We start from the raw sequence: 21,350 nt of genomic DNA, 5'->3' as shown, positions 1-21,350 counted from the left end.
AAAGGTGCAATTGCTGCCTGTTACTCTTTGAGGAGGACTGGGTAGGAAGGTGGCCGGCTGGCTACCTCCCCTTCATTTCTTCTGATCTCTGGCCTGGCCCCTTTAGGTGTTGAAATGATCAGAGGGGAGATGCAGGCAAATGGATAAACAGCATTAAAGGAACGACTAAGGATACTGTAATGCCATGCAGATGGAGACATGATCACTTTCCTCATGCTGACCTCTCTTTCAGCATTCAAAGCGGGGAAATTCTGAGAGCTAGACTGTCCTACCTGCCTCAGTGGCCCTCATAACACTATCTGGATCACAGGAGTGGGTGTGATGCCAGTGAGTCTATCTCATAATCTTAAGTACATCCTGACAAATCTTCCAGTGTATGGGGAAGGTGTAAAAATAAAAAAAAAAATACTTTAGATTTTAGTATAAACATCCTCCTTATTCTAGTAAAAATTACTTGAGAAACATAGAATCATAGAATATCTCGAGTTGGAAGGGACCCATAAAGATCATCAAGTCCAGCCCTCTTCATTATCTTCTTTGGACAGGTAACGTAATAAATTTGATAGAGAGTATATTTAGTTTGGTTTATTTATAACATGCTATTTACTACTCTAGGTACATGTAGATTAACAGCTTGCAAGGTGGACTGTGGCCACTAAAACCACCAGAGCTCTCCTCTTAGTCATGTTATCAGGGGTACAGATGCAATTTTGCAGTATGCTCTGACAGATTCCTTGTTTGTCAGACCACAAAGGTAGAGAACAGATTCCGGAAGTGAAAGTCTTCCCTGAAGGGGTTATCATTACATCTCATGCTCTATGGCTCATCCTCGCTACCATATTATTTGGGAAAACAGCTTAAAGTAGCTTAGACTCCACTCATATGGATCTGAATTAGTTTAAACATTAATGCCCTCCCCTTCTGGATATATTCCGGAGGCCTCCCTGCTACACAGATCCATTAAATAGATGTGTCTATGAGAATAGTAACTGGAAATTGTGGGTCGCTTGCGGTGGTATCAATACTCTTTTTGTGCATATGTCAAGTCAACACTTTCAGGTGGCATATCCTGTCACCCTGAACTATGAACCTTTTGGACCACAAATTTTGTGTACATGTGAGTTTGTACTGCACTCAGTATGGTGGGACCTTAACCCTTGTGCTTTTGAATACTATTGCTATAGAAAAGTTTAACAATAATGTGGGTACCAGAAAATTAATGGGAATCCAGTTCAGGTCATAAGACAGATGGAAGTGTGACTCCTCGGGGAGTGACTCCATCATAAAATCTGGCATTGTTTTAAATTAGTAAAAGAGATCAGATTTTAAGATTTATTTTAAAAAAGAGGAATCTTCTATTGTCTTTTATTTATACTTTATAAAATACTAATCTTATTGGAGTTTCTTTCATATATTTGAGTCAGAATACCAACGATAGACCATTTCCTTCAACAATCCACCTCTCAGACACAGGCAGTAACCGTAACAGCTTTTGGACAATGTTTGCTTAACATTAGTCTGTTATAAACCTGGTTAAAGTCCTTACTATATGTTCCAAAAATTTATAATGTCCTGGAGTAATAGAGGATCCTTTCCCATCCTCTCTTACCACAGGAAGAAACAAACACAAATTGTACATTTTTTCCACTTCAACTCTTACTGAATATGAGTCATTAGAGTGTAATGGCAAGTCTGAATAATAGCTAAATTTGCAAAAGTACATTTGTCAATTAAGGAAGCTAAAGATTGCTGCTGCCACCTGTGTATATGTAAACAAACTGAATTTAGGAACCTCTGGTATACAGAAATTAAAAATGGTAACTGGATGCTTTGTGTGGAATATTTCGATGAACTTTACAAAGAGAGACAATACCACTATGTTTAAGCTATGGTTAGAAAAAATAGGTAGGAGAACCTGGGATAGATCCAGCAATTCTAAGCCCTAATCCAGGCCAGTCTCTTCAGTCCTGGGCCGTCCTGATTTCAGTGGGAAGCATCACTATACATTTTTCTCCTGGTTTTCAGTTGTCTTCAATCCATTCCCTTACAACTGCTTCCTCTTGGATTTGTCATACGAGAACATACTTGCTTTGTCAGTCGTCTCCAAATTCCCAAGCTGGATGAGTCCTAGCATCCTGTGTTTAAGTCTCATCACATACTGGATATCTGTCATTTTAAATTTTTCTTGACCAAGTAAGCTCCAGCCATGTCCTTTCTCTGCCCTTTCCATTACACTTCCTGAGCACTTCCCCCTTGCTAACTGTAACCACGTGGGACGGTGCAAAAGACCGAAGGAACTGTAATATTTAACACGTAGCACACTGATCCCCGACTATGTAATCGTATGAGGGTACAACTTCATGCTTACTTTTGACAGCAATCCACACAAATCCCCTAAAAGCCTGCTTCTTAATTTTCTTCTGTCGCAGGTCAGAATCCTCTAGAGACTGACTCTAGATTGAATCTTCATATTTGTCTTCCTGTACAACTTGTTTTTTAACTTCCCCATCCTAAAAGACCACGGAGACAACAGCAAATCCACAGAGGAAGAATACCTTATGAATCCCTCAAATGATGAAAAACCTTCATTCTGAGCTCACAGTCCACTATAAAAAACAAATAGGAGGGTTTGAGTTCTAGTGCTGAAGGAATAATTTGTTTTCTTGGAAACAGTGTGTTAATGAATTGCAAAACAGTGGAATCTGCCATATAGGTGGTGGCATGGTAACTGCATGACTGAAGATAAAAGTTCTTCCTTAGTTGAGCATGATGTTTAAAAAACCCAAAGAGGAGGCAGAAGGGAAATGTAGTTAGTGGTTAAAAAGGAGAACTAGAACTTAGGATTTCTGTTAGCTTTGCTACTGACTTGCTATCGTGTATTACAAATCAGTTTTTGTGGGGGTAGATCACTGCAGAGAAGATGCTTACTTTCTGATGCTAGAAAGTGGTTCAGAAGCTTATTAAATGTCGCAGTAATTATCACCCCTAGGAAAACAAATCACTGGCACAGGTAGAAAGGGATGTCCTTATACTTTTTGGTTCTGTAACTTGCTGCTTTTTCCAGCTAGTAATGAGAGGCTGTGCCAAAGCTTGACTGGTGCCTGAATCATTCGGCCAATGCTCTGCCTTCTAAAGGAGGGCTGGAGTAATCCCAGGCCAAACATCCATCTGCCTCTTATCAGGCACTCTCATGTCCTACAGCTTCACAATCACAATCCCTCCATTACTAAATCAATAAGACCGTCACCCCCCCACCAATGCACTTACAAATTGCCTTGCAAGTTTGAAAATTCTGCCATTAGGGGCTGCAAGTGGTAGTCTGGATGACATCCCCCTGGCCTAGTAAGTTACTAGCTCAATGTGGGTATTTTACCTGGCACCTGGAAGATAAATGTCATTTAGATGAAAGTACAGTGATAATCAGCGATACCACTTTGGCTATCCTCACTGAAAATCCTGCTGACGTCCCTAAATTTCTAGATTCAAAACTTCTCTGAAGTGATTGACATGATGGAATGAGTTGGCTTGCCTCTATGTGGTAATAAGTCAGCTTGTTAGGGACTGAGACTACTAACTTGTCTGATCTCTGTTACCCCTTTATTAGCAGCCAAAATGCCAACCATTAACCATCACGTATATGCATACTCACAAGCGTGCGTGGAGACACGTGCATAGTCACATATGGACATGTTAGGCTGAGAAGTGAGAGGAAAGGAGAGGTAAGACTGTTCTCTGTGGCATTGGACGAGGAGGAGACTCGTGACTCCAGATACATGGGGTCTTTATATATGCCCAGGCAAGATAACAGAGCATGTTTAGTAATTTACCTAAGGCAGAAGGTTTGCACTACAGGATTTAAGTTGTAGAGCAAATAAAAAGCTACATTTCCAAATGAAGCTCTCTTCCAGCTTCTTTTATTAAAAAGGAAAGGTAGGTGTTACTGTGACAATCAACTTGAATAAGAAGGTGAAAAAGCAAATGGTTTAGTCAGGTGATGGTTGGCTAGAATTAGTAACTGTTCTTACAGATCTTCTCAGACATGTCTAACACAGTTCAGTAAGTCTGTACTCAGGCTGGAGCCAGCTTGCATTAATTCTGTAGTACCTGTAATTCTTCTAGAATTGTGTGAAGCTTCATCAGAAGCTAAATTTTATTTTTCATTTCAACTCATCCACAGGTCTAAAACATAAAGAACTTTACAAACATGGTTTTTCATTTCACTTTCATGCATCAGGCAATCATTATGCCCATTTTGAGGATGGATAAAAGCAAGAATCAGGTTAACAGTAGATCAGCAGCATAAGTCTACAGTAATTCTAGGAGTTGCAGCTATCTTTAGAACATGCAGTATGGTTTAAGTACAAACCTTCTTTCCTTCTCAGTATCTAATTAATAACAAGTATTAGACAGCAATTCCTGAAGAAGGGTACTGTATGTTAAGAAGTTTAATACTGCAATAATTTTAACTTTTTTTTTTTTTTGCTATGATACTACTTAGAAATTTTGTTTCTATTGAACGGTAAATATTTTATCCTGGAAAACTGCATTGTCAGATGTCATGTTATGACTGTGTTTATTGGATTCAATGCATCTCCATAAAGTGCTTATAAATCACAACTTCAGTAATTTCTATTTCAGATTGCATAAGCAGATGCCAGTGTTGTGGTTCTGTACATTAACTGGTTATGATTGCAATAAAATCAATTATAAGAAATGCCATTTTGGAAGCCAACACTATAAAGCAATTTTAACATTGGCAAGCTCCCATACCCTCCCGCTTCCACCTACAGTAACTCAAGTATAGTCATTGTCATGAAGGGTCACATCTATATTCATAACTAAAAATTTCTCAAATAAATTAGTGCTGAACATAAAGCATACACCAAGCTCACTGACAGATTATTATAAGGCTGTTCTAGCCAGAAGATAGATATCTTAATCTGGGGTATAGCACTTCAGCTGTGAACAAAGGTACGGGAGCAACATCAGATACAACTTCTTTCCCTTGTAGACACAAATAACCCACACGTCCTCATTTATCTGTAAGAGACAATGTTGACCAGAATGACATCTCAGCAACTGTGGAAGCATTTCTGCCCCATATATGAGATAAAAGTATCACCTCTAGCAGCAAGGACATGAAAAAAGTCTGCGTAGCATTATATTAATTTGGATTACAGACTTTGAAATAAATTCGCTCCAAAGGCCTCCTCACCAATTTATAAAATTAATTTCAGTTTCACTGGAGTTATAAACATCAGACTTTCCTGCAGGCAAAGCAAAGGTTTTCTTTTCCATGCCTTTTATTGAGCCAAGTTCAATTCCTTGACAAACCTTGACAACACTGTAAGGTACAAAAGACTAGAAAGCAGGACAGACCCATATCTAGTGCAAACTAACATAGGTGCAGTGAAGTTGGAGGGGCTGCACAGATTTATTTGGGCTATGCATTGCTCAAAACTAGAATTATCAACAGATGTTCTTCATATAAAACAGGTATCCTATATGGGAGAGTTTTCATTACAATACTAAAGGCACTTCCCTTTTCTTTTTTTTTTTTTTTTTTTTTAAATAATCTGAGGCTTTTCTGGACTATAAGAAGTCTGTCATATAGTTTACAGGAAAATCTTACATTTAGAATTATAATTATCCAGATTCTATAATTACCTTGGGTCAAGGACTAATAAACAAAATGTACTTTTGCCTCCACAAATGTGATTAGAAGCTTGATCTTCAATTCTACAAGCATCTTAGTAGTCCAAGTCATAAACTTGAAAAGATCAAGAGTTGTTAGAGACCAGGCAAGCATCTTTCAGTGTTCAGCTGAAATTGTATTTTGATTGGTTATATTTGCAAGACTGCTAAACTTAAGAGTGACCATCCCCTTGCCTGTGAAGACTCTAGCTCTTGGCTGAACTTTCAAATAGTGCTTGAATAAAACACTCACCTGTTGTTTGGTGTTTCCATTTAAACATGCATTTTTCACAGATGTGTTGATGCTTTTTCAATGACAGTAGGTTTTGTGAATAATTTTTCCCAAAAATTTTGTGGAATTTTATGCATTTTGATAAAGTTGTATATTTAGATTTTGAGTTTAAGCCTCAAGCTGAAAGTGAAGCCCAAAGATGGGGGTGATGAAGCAAGGCCCAATATGATGGGGGGAAATTACTCTGTCGACTGGCACAGTTTTTCATAGCCTTTCGTAATTGCTTGTTGTTACTGAAAGAGCCAGATGGAGTATACCCCACAGAAAATAAATCCCATGCTTAGAAATGTAAGTCAGGGCTCAGAGTCTATTGATTTTTATGGAAGTTAGAAAGAGCTAGCAACACAGTAACCTGAGTAAAAAACTAGTGGAAGGTAAAAACACAGTTCTGATTAACATGAAATTTCCTCCTTTTAAAATCAGCAAATGAAGTGATTCGTGCCATTTGCAAGGGACTTTCATTTTCAGCATCAAATAGACCTTCTGTTTCAATTGAAATATTAGTTCATCTAAATCTTATTCACGTTTTTTAGATCTTCCACCACCACCCGACCCGCCCCCTGGTCAGGGTTTAAGGCAGCAAATAGTCCCTGGCCAGCGCGGAGGCTCAGCAGAGAGGAAAGGAAGCTCTCTTGAGAGGCAGCATGCACCGAACGTAGATGAAACAAAGAGCTCCCTGGACCGGCAAGCTAGGACGTCACTAGAGTGGCAGCGGCAAACCCAGGAGTGGATAAGCTCTACAGACCGCCAAGAGGATTTCAGGAAAGCCCAACACAAACAAGCCTTCGGATCAGGTGTGTGTGTGCTGCACCAGCCGAGGCAATGCAGACGGCTTCTTGACACTTCTCAGCTGAGGGTTTCTGTATCTGGCAGGAGTCTAGGATCACCTCACGCCCCTCTGTGCCAGCACTGGTGAGGCTCAGGCTGGAAAACAAGAAAAGGCAAAGTGAAATGAGAGCTTGTGATCCGAGGATTTTCCCTCCTGCAACAATGAAATCTCATTAGCACCTAACTCGTTGCATCCTTTACAGTGTTTTGGCAAATAATAATGTCAAGCATAGCGGTGGAAAAAACAGGAACGGTTTCAGGCGGGGAAGGAGAAACGGATTTTTAGAGTATTTTCTGTTGGATGTATTTATTTATACATATAGGGCCATATTTTCTAGTTCTTTCAACCTGCTTCTAAATTGGCAGCAGTTGTTTTTTGCATGTCTGCAAGAAGGCTCATCCTTCTGAGCTACTGACGTTCCTTCCAGCTGTATTTAAAACAGTCTTCTCCTTATTCAAGGATATGACAAAGTAACATTCATCTCTTAGACCTAGCAAGATGACAGCACAGGTTTTCACCTTTATACGGGACCTGCTCGTTGCCGAGTGCTGACTTTATCTCCTAAATGGATTTCAAGTTTGTAAAAATGTGTGCAGGAGGCGATGCTGAGCTGGAGTTGTAGTTCTACAACATTCGCAGATTCCTTCTCTCAGCACAACCTCACGTAAAACCTTCTGTTTCAGGTCCCCTTACTAGGGTATTTTCTTTAACCCACTAATCACATGTTATCCCAGTGCTGATTAGAGTGATACAAGAGGACAATTAAGAAGATTTAAAAAAAAAAAAGTATACTGTACATGGAGCTTTCTGTAGGGCTACACTGTTTCTTCAAGTGTATGTGTAGCTCCTACAGTAACACTAGAGGTACTCATATTATCCATCTTTTTCTTGACTTTATTCTACTATTAATGCTCCTTGTTAATCTAGCACACTAATATCAATGACATTCTAAAAAAAAATACTAGTATACAGGCAAACTTGCCATGGGGGCAGGATTTACTGAATAAAGTCCTCTTAGGAAATATTGCTACCCATATTTAAAATGTAGATATTTTAAATTCAATCCTTATTTTAAAATATAGCAATAATGGTACCGTTAAAACCCCCTAATCTTTCAGCTGCATAAACAAGTGAGTGGTTGTTCGTGTTGTGAAATGGTGATGTGAAGTCACAGTTTAAAAATAGTTCATGCTACTTGGTGAAATGGCAATTTTAATTACAAAGTACAAGATGTACAAACACACAGAAAATATCCCAAATATACTTTATACATCTCATTTCTTTGTAAATTATTATTAAGGATGCTCCTCTGACCTGGTTAGCAAGAACTCCCCTCCTTTTCCTCTGCTTCATAAGTGTACAAATAGAAGTTGACAATTATTCTGTGATACAGAGGGTATACAGTAGTAAAATTCCCATCCTGCAGGACTTGCATTTATCTGTCCTTAAGCAAAATGAACTTGATGTTGACACTTCCAGTGCCCTACACGAGCATTGAATTTAGGGCTGGAGCGATTACAGGTATCTTGTTCTTGTCAAATTCAGGATGACCAGAGCAATTGCATATTCTTTATGCATGACAAAGGGTTCCTCTTAGGAGATGTTATGGTTTTGCCCTGGTGGGAGGGGTTCATAAAGTTTGTGCACAAAGTGGGCCAGAACTTCATATCTGTCTGTCTTCTCATCCCAGCTTCTTGCACTACAGTTTTCTTGCTCTGTATTCTTTTCTCTGGTAGATTTAAAAAAGGCTACTCTTGTTTGTGATACTTGTTTATATTACTAAATTTTGGGGTTATAATAATATTAATTGTGCTTCTTCCCTTTTCCTTTATTAATGACAAAGATCTCTGGAAATCTGTCCCAGTTTTCAATATATTTCCAAAAGGAGTTATTATTAGCTATCAGCTTCCAGAAAATAGCTATTTTGATGCTTAGGGGGCTTCATTCAGACATTACTAAGCTGTGAATGAAATCTTGAAAGCAAGACCTTTGGTTTGAAGTGGAATAGAATAAAAATACCTAATTCTGGGAACTGTGTTTCCACTGGTTGCTTTCAGTATAAACAAGATCACTGAGATCCTGCCAATGGCTCATTGTGGAACCGCAGTTACAGTACATCGAACATGACATTCTCAGCTACCCCTCTAAAGAAAGTAGTGCTAGATCAAGTTACAAGTTTTGATAATATTAAAAGCCTTTTGGTTATCTTATGGGGTATAGAAACATTGTTACACACATATATCCTGATTTCACAGGGGCTAGAATTATATCTTCAAATTAAAAGCTCGGTATTTCAGAGAGAAAGGCGTCAGCAAAGCCTCCCCATATTCTTTGCAGGCCTGGGGCATGGGGCACTGTTTTGAGTGTTTAATAAATGTAAGCCCATTCTAAGGACTTGAGACAACTACCTTTCATGTGCTAGAATGCTGTGAAAATCTTAGCCTTTATTTTATGTCACAATTGCTTATTTTATAGGTTGCATTTATTTCTGAGGGCACAACAGATAATTTAACGCACCATATGCTCTATAATGATAACGCACTTTATATTTATTCATGGTTGTTTTTTCTCAATATTTCATTGAACCTGAAGAAGGCCTTATCCTGAGTCCACAAACTAGAAAAACAAATCAATTGACCATATCTGTCATCTTCAAACTCTTTTGCAATGCTAGTGACTTTTCTTTCCATCCTTTAAAAATGTATCCAGCTTTCTGCTAAACTGATTTATGCCGCTTGCTTTATTGCTGCCTTAATGCAAGCTGTTCCATATTTTAGCCAGCCTTTGGAAACCAGGTTTGCATCTAATTCTATTGTTAGGGCTTGATATATAAAGAACAGGTAACATAATTTAGGAGGCTATGGCTGTTAAATGCCATTTTACTGTGTCTTTTAAGCATTTCTTTATATTTCAGCAAGGACAGCACACGGTCATAGCACGAAACACTGATAATGCCCTTACGTCCTGCAGCGCAAATATTCTGGTCCCCTGGGCAGGGCCAGAGGGAGATACTTTGGCAGAGAAAGAAGTCAGCTGCCTGCCCTCTTCTGCAACAGATTTACCTTACAAATGGGTTCTATTCAATAGTAGTTCACAGGGGGAATTCCCGTGTCCTACTCACTTGTGGCAGTAGGCACAAAGAATGAAATCCTGGGTTTCTTCCACAAATTTGTTCTCATTTAGCATTTCCCTAAGTTAATTGTACCTCTGCTGCAGCCTTTGCAAAGGCGTCAAGACTGTGCATAAAAGCATTTTTATCTCCTCTTTCTTTCCAACCATCCCCGCCTACTTTTCTTTCTGTGTTCCTGCCCTCTGTCAAAGAAAGTCTGTTTCTCCTCATCAGATTGTTTAAGAGTGAAGACAATGGGAGAGGCAAAATAAAAAAACCACCTTTCAGCCCAGATTCACTTTAAAAAAATGTAAGATTCAAGCAGAAGTTATCCCACTGATTACAGAAGGGGCAATTCCTGTGTTTGAGGTTAAGCATGTATACTTATATTCCTTCTTGAATTAAACTGTATTTAGCAAGGTCTCTTTCTTCAGGTTCTGAGACAGCAAAAGTGGATCATACACAGCAAAGAAATAAAACAATGCTTCTATTTTGGTGTTAAATCAGTGCTGCTGTTTTGCTTCTTAGGTTAGGATTATGACAACAATATCTCCTGGAAACTCTAATCAGATGTGATGTCTTGTTTTACTTCATGCTATATGAAGGCATAGAGTCCTATGCTTTATTGGTATTACTCCTGCTCTCGCAAGCAGTTCGTTATTACGGGTCTTCACAAAGGAAGAGGCCAAATGAGCAAAAGTAAGCCTTTTGCTCATAATGGAACATGAAACAAGCTGCAGGAAGATTTACTCACCCCAAATATTACAACTACTACTACATTGCATAATATAATATTTTCCAATGTAATTCACAACCAGTTAAAAATCTTCAGTGTACTTTGCATCGTTAGAAATTACTGAGCTGCTGGAAGCTAATTAAATTAGCTGATATTGTATTTCTTTATCTAAATTGATTGAGGTAATGTTACCATAATTTAAGCTAAAGAAAAGGAAAAAGCACATTCATGTAGGCTTGAAGCAAAAATCTAATCATAGCTGCATTGTTTTGGAAATTGTATGTGCATCTGTTTTTATTAAAGTATCTATGATTCATGATCTATTACTTCATAATGAATCTAGACTTTTTATAATTAATACAAACTAGCTCGTGAGTTTACTTGAAAGCAAGGTTAAATTCATGCTCGTTTCTTTGCCTGTGGGATACAACACTGAGTTGTGTATTTTCTTAGGTAAAATTGCCATACTATAAAGCAAGACAAAAGACAGATATCTGAGGGCAGGAATGAATATGACGTCCGTATAAGACTAGCTTGATTATTCCTATTTATAGGAATTTATTTGATATTTATTTTGTATTGTTTTGTTTTGCTTTTCTAGAAGAGGCACTCGTACCATATAGTAAACCCAACTTCCCATCCCCTGGCGGCCACAGCTCTTCAGGAACAGCTTCTTCTAAAGGATCGACCGGACCTAGAAAAGGTGAAGTCTTGCGGGGAGGTCACCAACGCAATGCCAGTGACCTTCTCGATGTAGGCTATGTGGGATCAAACAGTCAAGGACAGTTTACTGGTGAATTATGTAAGTTTATGTCTAGCTGCAGTTCAAACTCTCAAATAGAAAAAAGAGAAAAATTATAAATCTGTTGTGAAGAGAGGAGGAAGTTGAGTGTGATAATCAGATTAAATTTTACTCAGATCTTTTTGCCTTCTGAGGTGTTTTGCCTGTGATAACAAACAAATGAAGTTCTGTTCTTTGGTTTGGACCAGTTCAAATCTGTGTAAGCCATGCCAACGTTACCTGCATAGTACATCTTTCAGTGTTTAATGCTGGTGAAACACTGGGAAAATTGAAAAGAAATTCTAGTAATTTAGAGTTTTCTTGGCAAAGTGTAGTGTGCTTGTCTTGGAAATGCCATTGGCAGTTTTTCTAAGAGGAGCGAATGAAAAGGGTGCTGAACTTGTTGGGCATGGTAGCAAGCTCGTGATGCCTTCTCCTTAACTTTCTGTTGCTTGATGAGCAGTATTCTGCTCTTCTTTACCTTAGATGGAGGTCCTCTTTTTTCAACTGTGTAGCCCAGTTTTTCAGTTGAATATCCCAACTCTTTCCTCAACTTCCCAGGCCAGGGGAATTATTTTCCAAACTTTTTTCTATTATTACTCAATATCTGTTAAACCTTGTATAAAACCATGTTAATGCTGCGTAGGTGATGGTAGTACTAGATGCCAAAAGGTTTGACTCTGTTGTTTGAAGTCATCAACAGCCCAGCTAGCTCAGGCATACTGATATGTTGACTAGTAAAAGCAGCGTAGCTGTTGGCATGTCTGCCTCCTATATGCTGCAGTCAAACCCTCAGTACCTCCCGACAGTTACTGCCCAGTAGCTTGTAAGAGAGCTAATGGTGATCCACAAACCCTGAAATGTGCTCTCTCAGATACGGTGTTGGTAAGTGCCGAATTTTAGCATCCCTCACTTTTCAACTTAGAAGCGATTAACTCTCTTCTCCCAACCTATTGAACATTCATCCTGTGCTGCGGTAATATTGCCACAGGCTTTGTTTTGTGTTTTTTCTCCTTATTACAACCTCTTTCTCTCTCTTTGTTTCTCTCTATAGAGTAGTTGAGAAGACACATTGCAAGCTGCTCTGATGGACCATCAGGTCTGAACTCATGGAAGTGATGACACTAAACAGTGCAATGAACATTTTCTTTATTTATGTACTATTAAAAGAACTGTAAATGCAATGTAAAGACACACAGCCACACATATCCCACAGATACTTTACTTGTGTTCTTCTCTTTAATACACCATCCACCTTAAACTATTCCTTGTCAGGAGTATATAAAAAAGAAAGAAAAAAAAAAATCACCCTCCAGGATGAAAAGGATTTCCTTCTGTATATAATTTCTTTTGTTGCATTGCTATGCAAGCTCACCTTCTTTTTAGCTATGTTCATATTCATGTCTGTTTCTATTGGTCCGTTGTACTATATGTGAATTAATAGGCTGTGGTGCCATATATTAACTTTTAATTGTGTAACTTTTATGTTTAAAGTTTGCACTGCAATTTTATTTGGTGATAAGCACAAAACTCTACTCCTCATGACATGAAGACAAAAAGAGACTGAATGTGTGAAGGTTTACGTACTGTAAGCTACTTTGGATAATGCTGGATGTAAAGGAGTATGTTAGGTGGTTTTCCATTGGGGTGTAGAAATGAGAAAGTGACAGGCAAAACTGATGTCAGTGAAGACATTAGAGACAGATTTAAATCTTTTTAAAGCAAGCAACATAGTTGCTCTTCCTATTTAAGAAGGGGTCAGAAGTTGGAAGTGTGAGATTAAAGAGTGAATATGAAAATTAAAGGTAGCATGAGATGGCCTAGACCCTTTCAATAGAATGATGCCCTTAGTATCTGTTTTTAGCCATCCCATGCCACTAAGTAAAGGGGAAGAAAAACAAACCTTGCTACATACAGAAGAACTTAAGGTGTTTCACTAAAGCTGGTTTTATATTGCAGTTTTAAAAGACTTATTACCATTCATTTCTCCAACCCAAAATATAAGACAGAGATTTCCCAGGAGAAACAAACAATATAAACTCAAGGAATACCTAGTAAGTAGTTAAGGATGCAATTTATTATTAAGACGTATTCAGGCTGCTTCCAAAAAACTGAAATGTCAGAGTATTGTATTTCATCTTTCCAATACATGTACAGTACAATAGAGGATAGAGCTGCACCACTGAAATTCATGACATTAATTGTTTTGATGCAGTCTAAACAAACCTTTATGTTCTGTTACCTGAAGTCTGCAAGAGCTGAAGCTGGATCCACTAAATTTGTAGTAAAATGTTTAGTGTTTGGAAGGAAAGCAACAGTCAAATTATTTTCAGCTTGCATTAAGTAAATTTCTGGCAATACAATACATCCAAAAAGTTAGATATAAGCAAAGAAAATCTTTAACCTGTGTTTTAGTGAGTGGCTTCAAACCCTACTATGATGAGGAAGTGATGCATGTTTATACACTTTTTGAATAAACCAAACTCTGTAAGTGGACATTAATGACAGCATCCTGTCTCTTCATTAGTTTTCATGACGTTGCCCAAATCTTCTGTACCTCTCAAATCTCAATGAGTAAATTGTCAAACTTTTCTTAGCATATTGTATGTGGATAGCCCACTCATTTGATGCTTAATTTAAATATTGCATCCTACAGCTTATTTCTGTTAGTTATCTGACCACGAACACAAGTTTCCATTTGAATACCCTTTTCGTATAACCAGTCTATGTTGTTTTATATATTGCCTTGGAGCTCACCAGTATTAAGAACACTTTTAGTAATGGCAGAATTTTAGAAAAGTAAATTACAATGCTAAATATGTGTTGCTTTTCATTTCATTAACTTGTTCCATGATAAGATAAAACACTACAGCCATCAACTATAACTCAGCACTATTGAATATTAAAAAAATGCTAGTTAACTTCCCTAAGATCAAGACTCTTATTTAGCAGGTTACAAACCAAAAAAGTTGAGAAAAAAATGTATGCATTTATTTATATATGTGACCAATGAATATATGTAATTTTCCTGCTTGTTAAACCATTATAGATAAAACCATTACTTAAAAATGTGCAAAAATGTTCAAGCAAGATAAAGAAGGCATCATATTTACATATGTATGTTTTTTATTTTGGTATTATCATATGAAGAGAAGATTATTCAGGGTACAATTCAAATTTAAGTCTCTGGAAAACATTTAACTCAGTCACCGGTAGATTTTTTTTTTTTCCTTTTAATTCGAAAGCTTGTGCTGAGCTTTGGTGGAACACCTTACTCACTATATTCTACTCAAAATTCAGTATCATTAGACATTGATAAAGCCATCCCAATTACTTTCAAATACGTGTTTTATCTCTTCCACTGGAAAGTAAATGTGTGTCAGTATTAAAGCTGTGCAGTACCATGATATTCACTAACTTGTCCATCTGCTTCTGTACATTTTTGTTCATTAATAATTTGCTTACAATATTACATAAGGTGTTGTGTGTATCGCAAAGTGTCTCCATTATCTTGCAGGTGATGTCTCTTCTTTTTTTTTCTCTCTCTCTTTTCTATACAGTGTACTTCCAATGAACCACAGTACATATTTTTTAAAATGCCATTTAATTTACTATTTTAAAAGAAGTATTCTTCTTTTTTTTAAAAAATTGAAAACATTTATTGTGAATAATGTGTTTAAAGAAAAGGGATGTTGTGGCAGCACTTAGAATTGTTTTTTAATTTGTTTTTTTTAAAAAACTGTTTATTGGCTACAGTTTGTTCACGAAAAAGTATGACCTCTTAATGTGTTTCATTGGTATTGTTAGTGCAGCAAAGTTTAATTGGCATAAAAAGTTGGTTAATAGTACTGTTGAAGTGTGTATTGTATATTTACTGGGGAAAAATAAAACATATTCACATTTCAAATCTATGTTAAAAGACCTTGAGTAAGGAGTCAATATGTGAAAACCCAAACTGGGAAAATCAGGCAATAATAACATAGACTGAGCTATAATCATCACTGTCCACTTACAGTAACAAGGAACATTTATATGCTGAGTTTTGGACTGAGCTAACAGCTGTCTTATAAATAGGCCAGTGGTAAACATTGCCTGTCATAGGGATTTCTGTTTAAGGTCCTGTCTATATTGGGAATAGTTGTACCAATGTAATTACACTGATACAGCTATTCTAGCGATACATCCTCCGTTTGTAGACATACTATCTCGATGTACAGTAAGGACCGCAAATGCACAGCTTACTTTGCTTAAAGCCCATAAAATAGTGGACGTGTAAAACCTGTGTTCAGTGGGTCTGAACCCTTGGACTTGGGGTTTTGTACTGGTGGAGCTACTGCCAACCCAGTACAGAATACCCCCAGAACGTATAGATAGATGCTAGGTCAATCTTCCTCAATCTTTGCATTGACTATATGCTCAATTTTGAATACAGGAGGGCTGAAGGACCAAATAATAAATTGTTACATGTGCTTCAGTGGTGTATTGCTGTATGGGCAGCCATTTCAGTGATGCAAACAACAGACATTTCTTTTTTGTTATTTACTATTTCTCAAGTCCTTATCCAAGTCAGTAAAACCTTTTGAGTAACCTTTGGTTGTCACCTGAAATACAACATAAACACCGTTCCTTGGGAAAAGTACAAAAAAAAAGGAGCATGGAGTGTTTTAAGTATATTGATGCAAAAGGAAGACATGACTGTTTGAAATAATAATATGGTGGCTTATGCTTGCCTCAGCCTGTGCATTGCCAGCCAGGAAAAAAAGGTGGCTGAGAAAGAGTCCTCACAACTGACAGAGGAAAGGTAATTGGGTTGGGGGAGATTCTGGCAGGAACTTTTTCTGTTTTTAAAAAATATAGTCAGCGCCTTTGGCTTTTCTACAATTTATGCAGTTTGGGGTTTTTTATGGTTAATGGCCTTGTGGAAATTAACAGAGGAACTAGAAGGAAGTAAGCTGGCCTTCTTTTATAAAGATTGGGGTAAACTTGTTTGCTGAGGGGAGGATTTTTTAATTTCATTTTTATTTTTTTAACACGTTTTGTTCCGTCTATCGGGAACACGTTAGCTAAAAATAAATTATATTTGAAAACCATGTGGGCAATGGACAATTCATTTAGGAGGTACATTCAAACAGCAGGAAAAATGGCAAAAAGTAATACTAAAAAAAGGAACCCATACATTGCCTTAGAATCAGCCAAGTCCACTACAGTTTCACATGTAATTCTGAACTGTTGATAATACGTATAGGCTTCATTACTTTTGGTTTCCATACCAAAACAAATTATCCAAAGTCCACAGGAGGCCTAGATCCTTGGGACACTAGATCTGGTACTTTAAATGTGTGGTTAATCCAAGCCGGTGAGACTAGAGTATGCTCGGGGTGTACGAGCCCCCGGCCCTGGCTGCTCGCACCCCAGCAGTCTCCAGCCAGGAAGCACAGGTGGCTTCAGGCTCAGCGGGTTTCAATGGATGCCTTCGCTAGGCACTTGTCAGGCATCAAGTGTGTAGAGGCAGGGTACTTCACCAAGGATGGAGTTTTTCAAGGCAGGGAAGGTCTCCAATGAGTTAGGCATTGTGGTGATTCACATTGGGACCACTTAGTCAGGCAAGTCTCACGTTTTGGGACCACCCTCCCCAGTCCTTGTCTCAGTGCTGTCCTGCTATGGTCTGTGTGCTCAGTGCTGCTGCTATTCCCTGAATCTGGGGTGCCTGGCATGGGGGGGTGCAAGAGTAGAAGAGGCGTGGTGGTACTGGGGGGCACGTAATGCTCTCCATGCATTGAGTGGCTGGATATATGCCCTGTTAGTTAAGAGGGGACCAGGGAACACAGTAGAGCAACGGTCCCGAACATCTGCTCTGCTGTTTCTAGCTCGTTCCCTGCTTCTGTTTCAGATGGACCTCTTGCCCTGCCAACCGCTCCTCCACCCAAAATAACAGGTACAACTTAGAGACATCTCATGGGACCCAGAGGAGATGTAGGGCCATGCCTATGTGCTGTGAATATGGGCTGGGGATTTGGGGAGAGCTAGCTCTGAGCTCTAGTGTTGGCATGAGGACTAGATTGCTCTCTAGCTCACCTTTATTTAACTGTGTAGCTACATCCAGGAAGACCCCAGCGGAAAACAAGTTCCTAGAGCGCACCTCAGCATTGCAGCATCTCTTCTGGCATGTGACTCCTCATTCAGTCTGTCTTAGACCATCCTGAGTTCCATGCTGGCTTCTCACCACATGCTGAGGACTGAAATGGCTTATGCTGACATTTAGGCAAGTGAGGTTGTTCCTCTCTCTGCAGCAGAATGGAAAAAAAAACCCCAACAAACAAACCAAAGAACAAAAAACAAAAACCCCAAACCTTAACCCTTACTTAAACACAAACCTTTTAAAACAATCCTCAAAAATCCTAGAAAACAAAACATTTCAGATGTACATGTTTGGGGATTCCTTTTCTTGGTATTTTGTCTTGGCTACCGTTGAAATGATCTATTTATTTTTTTAGAGCTGCTACACTCTCCCTCCACCCCTCCCATTCTCCAGTACTTATCTTTCAGCTGTAAAGAAGTTATGGTAGGGAATAATTACATTTGTGTACTTTCCGTGTTACAACTTTCAACAACAAGATGCACAGTTGCATTCAGTTCAACTGATCAAAGCCAGATGGGGATGAAATGTCTGTGTTTTTTTTCTAAAAAGGACTGCTACTATTTGTGCTGATATTTGTTCCCCATTTATGCTGATCAGTGCATCTTTTGCCTTCAAGGATGCCATTAGTAATTCTCGTTTGTATTCAAAAGCAGGAATCCATTGTGCAGCACTTGGAGAGCCACTCGGATGCAGGTAAAGAATATAACAGCTTGAGCAAGTGCTAATTAGAACCAATTAAACTTAATTGACCTCCTTTGGCAGTAAAATGCATAATAGAACTTGCTCTGTCCTTGCAAAATGGAGATCTTGCCTCTAAGCATAAGAGTGAAGCACGGTTTCATGTATCAGCCTGTAGTAATTATGTGGGTATAGCAACGAAGAAGTGGCTTGCTCCAATTTGTTTTAATAACTGAGCTCTACTGTATCAGGGCAGTGCAATAAAAGTGAGATTTCTGGTTCAGTCTATTTAAAAACCTAATTTTTACAGAGCAAATGAGCATCCCAAGATACCAATACTAATCTCTAGGAATGAGTTGGCAGCAAAATAGAGAGTTCCTTTTATAGGTAAGTAATGGTGTGAGCATAAAAAAAGGCAGTTATATGCCTGCAAGTTGGAAATGGCTCTGATGCACGGAGGCTGTGTCTATCCTGAGTAGTAGGTGTAAGCTCTGATGTGCCTGGATTGGTGCCTTGTCCAGGTGAACGATCTGCCTACAGTTTAGCATGGCTCCCCGCTGCACCTTGCAATGAGGTTGCCTTCTGCAGACTTCTGCTCAAAAAGGGGCACTGGCATCCATCCATCTGAGGTTTGCGGTGCCATGGGACTGGGGCACAGAGATGGCGTGTGCACCACTACCATAGGCACCAATGTGGACATAGTCAGAGATATCCAAATAAAAGTAGAGAGAGAAAAAGCAGGGGAGAGAATGAAGGGTAAGAAATGTAAAATTGTATGAATTCAAAAGCATCAGTGGTGAGTGCTAAACTATACATCCCTGTGAAAAGCTGAAAAACTGTTCTTATTCATAAAACAGAATTGATCCCGTTTCAATGACCATGCTTTGCTGACTTTTTCCTTAGCAGGAACTGAATGCGACTGATTTTGTTGCTAGCTTGGCCTTACTATTAACAGCAATAAAGGTGTTAGTCAAGTGGGGACTTTGATGCAACCGATAACATCACTCTTCCTTCAGGGAATGTTCGTGTGCTGGCTTGTTAATGAATTTCTTTCCTAATGAGTATCATTAAAAACCCTTTGATTAGCTATTTGTGTGAATGCCCTTCCTTTTTTCTCTAAGCTGCTACTTGCACTAGTGGCAGCAGGATTTTGCCCTAGGCAGAAAGCGTGCAGCTGTATTCCCTACCTCATGAATACAAGTCTGAGGGAAACTGCAATAGGAAAGAGAGGAGAAAAAAAAAAAGACCTCACAGATGAGTTGAAGTTGTTTTCTATACATGTACAACCTAAGCAGGCCACTATCATTCAAATGAGAATGTCATTAGGGGAAATGAAGAGCAATAGGTAACGATGGTGAAACATGTAACAATAATTTACATACACCTCGAGTGCCAACAGGCAAAGAAACAAATAAAGCTATAACCTGGGGAAGGGGAATGCCAGAGAATAAATGGACCGCAACAAGCAAACAAAAAATGCCATGTCATAAAATGTAGCAAAAAGCCTGGAAAACAAAATTAAAAACAAAACAAGGCATTTCGCATCCCAGGCCCCTTAATGAGATATTGATGGCATAGAAATTGCCTACTCCTATGCAAGAAAAAAGGAAGACTGAGAAACACAAAAACAATTAGGAAACAGACTTGGCTATCTAAGGTTTAATAGAAAGAGATGTGGCATAGCAGAGCACAATTAATCACCAATTGACTGAAACACTTTCTTCTCCTGAGCTACTGCAGACATGTCTCCCCGCTCCCAATCTTAAAATGACAGGCACTTGATCCAGTTTGTATTCAAAATAAATCTCTCTCTGCCGTTCCTTCCCCAGCCCCCCAAATCTCCTAGTGAACTGCAGATACTGATAAACAAACCTTTTGCATTTACTTTGGTGTCACAGGCTTCAAACTAGCTTCAGCCTATCCACCCCCTTCTTCCTTCTCTTCTTTTTTCCCATCAGGTATAAGCTTCATCTACATATTTTCTACCTTGTTGTTAGGCGTATAATGAGGCTTTTCTATTTTTGTCCTTCTTTGCCCAGAAAGCTGTCTTAGACATGTCACACTTAGAGATTTATACTAGTTCATTTTCACGTTTGATCTATGTGGAATATGAAGGTTTAAGTTTAAACTAGGTCACTGGGTGCCTTTAGAGCATTTCTAAGTAAGGGAGAGCCATTGAGGAGTCTCGATTTGAGTGTTTCAGCCCTGTACGCAGAGCCTGAGAAACTCGGGGTGAATGATCACAGTTGCAGAAGGATTACGGCCATATGTCACAGCCTGTGTCTACTGTGCCATACGTGATTCTCTGCGTCAATGTGCACGTATTAATAGCAGCACAGGAATGTACCTTAAAACATCTGAAATAATAAGTAACTCTGAATAGTGACAACCTGCGAGTAAATCTTGGGTCTGGTGAAATCTGTGGTAAAATTTTAGCCTTTTCTTTAATCCAGATGAAGTACTAGTTCCCAGTGTAATCTCTGTAGTGTAGTAGCAGATTTTTGCCCATCAAAGGACTGCCTTTCTATCCTGTGTACCTTACAGCCCTGGGACATTCGAACATATTCTGATTTTCTCTACATGAACGTTTGTGTACGTAAAAACCTGTTTCCAAACATGGGGCTTTGAATTCCCTTCTATCGTAGTCCATATGTGCTTTTGGATCTTTTGGGAGTTACCCAAATCCCACGTGTTTTCACAAGCACTTACTGCTGACTAAGACTATTCGAAGAACAACTCTTTCCATGTTTTCGTATTCTTTACTGTCTCATGCAGGCCCATGAAAGAGGACAGATACCAATTTCAGCTTTTGGTTGCTGATATGTTACACTTCTGATTTCATTGAGGGATTTAGGAGGCATGATTTCCATAGAAACTGATGTCAATTAGTTAATTGGAAACTAATGGTGAAAGTACTAAACCTCTGAGATCCGGTAAGTATCCTTGTACTTTAGCTGAGGGTAAAACCTTTCAGCACTTGTGCAGCTACTTTTTCTTTAATTAATTGGATCATAGAATTACAGCATTTTGTAATATTCCTAGTAGAGCTGTCTGGTTGAAGAAACTTCGCTTTGAAACTGAGTTGCTCTGAT

The 21,350-nt window shown here is 38.7% G+C and overlaps 1 protein-coding gene across 14 annotated transcripts in view; it reads left to right on the top strand.

Moving 5' to 3' along the window:
- Window positions 1-15,038, top strand: part of ROBO2 (roundabout guidance receptor 2) — a 484,548-nt gene extending 469,510 nt beyond the window's left edge. For 8 of the 14 annotated variants that reach the window (XM_076351963.1, XM_076351933.1, XM_076351906.1 and 5 more), the window contains 3 exons: window positions 6,520-6,780; window positions 11,262-11,363; window positions 12,496-15,038. In XM_076351963.1, coding sequence (XP_076208078.1) covers window positions 6,520-6,780; window positions 11,262-11,363; window positions 12,496-12,500 — 368 coding nt within the window. In that variant the 3' untranslated portion in view covers window positions 12,501-15,038. The remainder of the gene's footprint in view (window positions 1-6,519; window positions 6,781-11,261; window positions 11,364-12,495) is intronic. The other 6 variants (XM_076352017.1, XM_076352000.1, XM_076352008.1 and 3 more) reach the window with 1 other exon arrangement.
- Window positions 15,039-21,350: the final 6,312 nt, after the last annotated feature.

This window comes from Aptenodytes patagonicus, chromosome 1, assembly GCF_965638725.1.
Source record: "Aptenodytes patagonicus chromosome 1, bAptPat1.pri.cur, whole genome shotgun sequence".
NCBI classification, from domain to species: Eukaryota; Metazoa; Chordata; class Aves; order Sphenisciformes; family Spheniscidae; genus Aptenodytes; species Aptenodytes patagonicus.
This window is presented reverse-complemented; position numbering and strand designations above follow the sequence as displayed.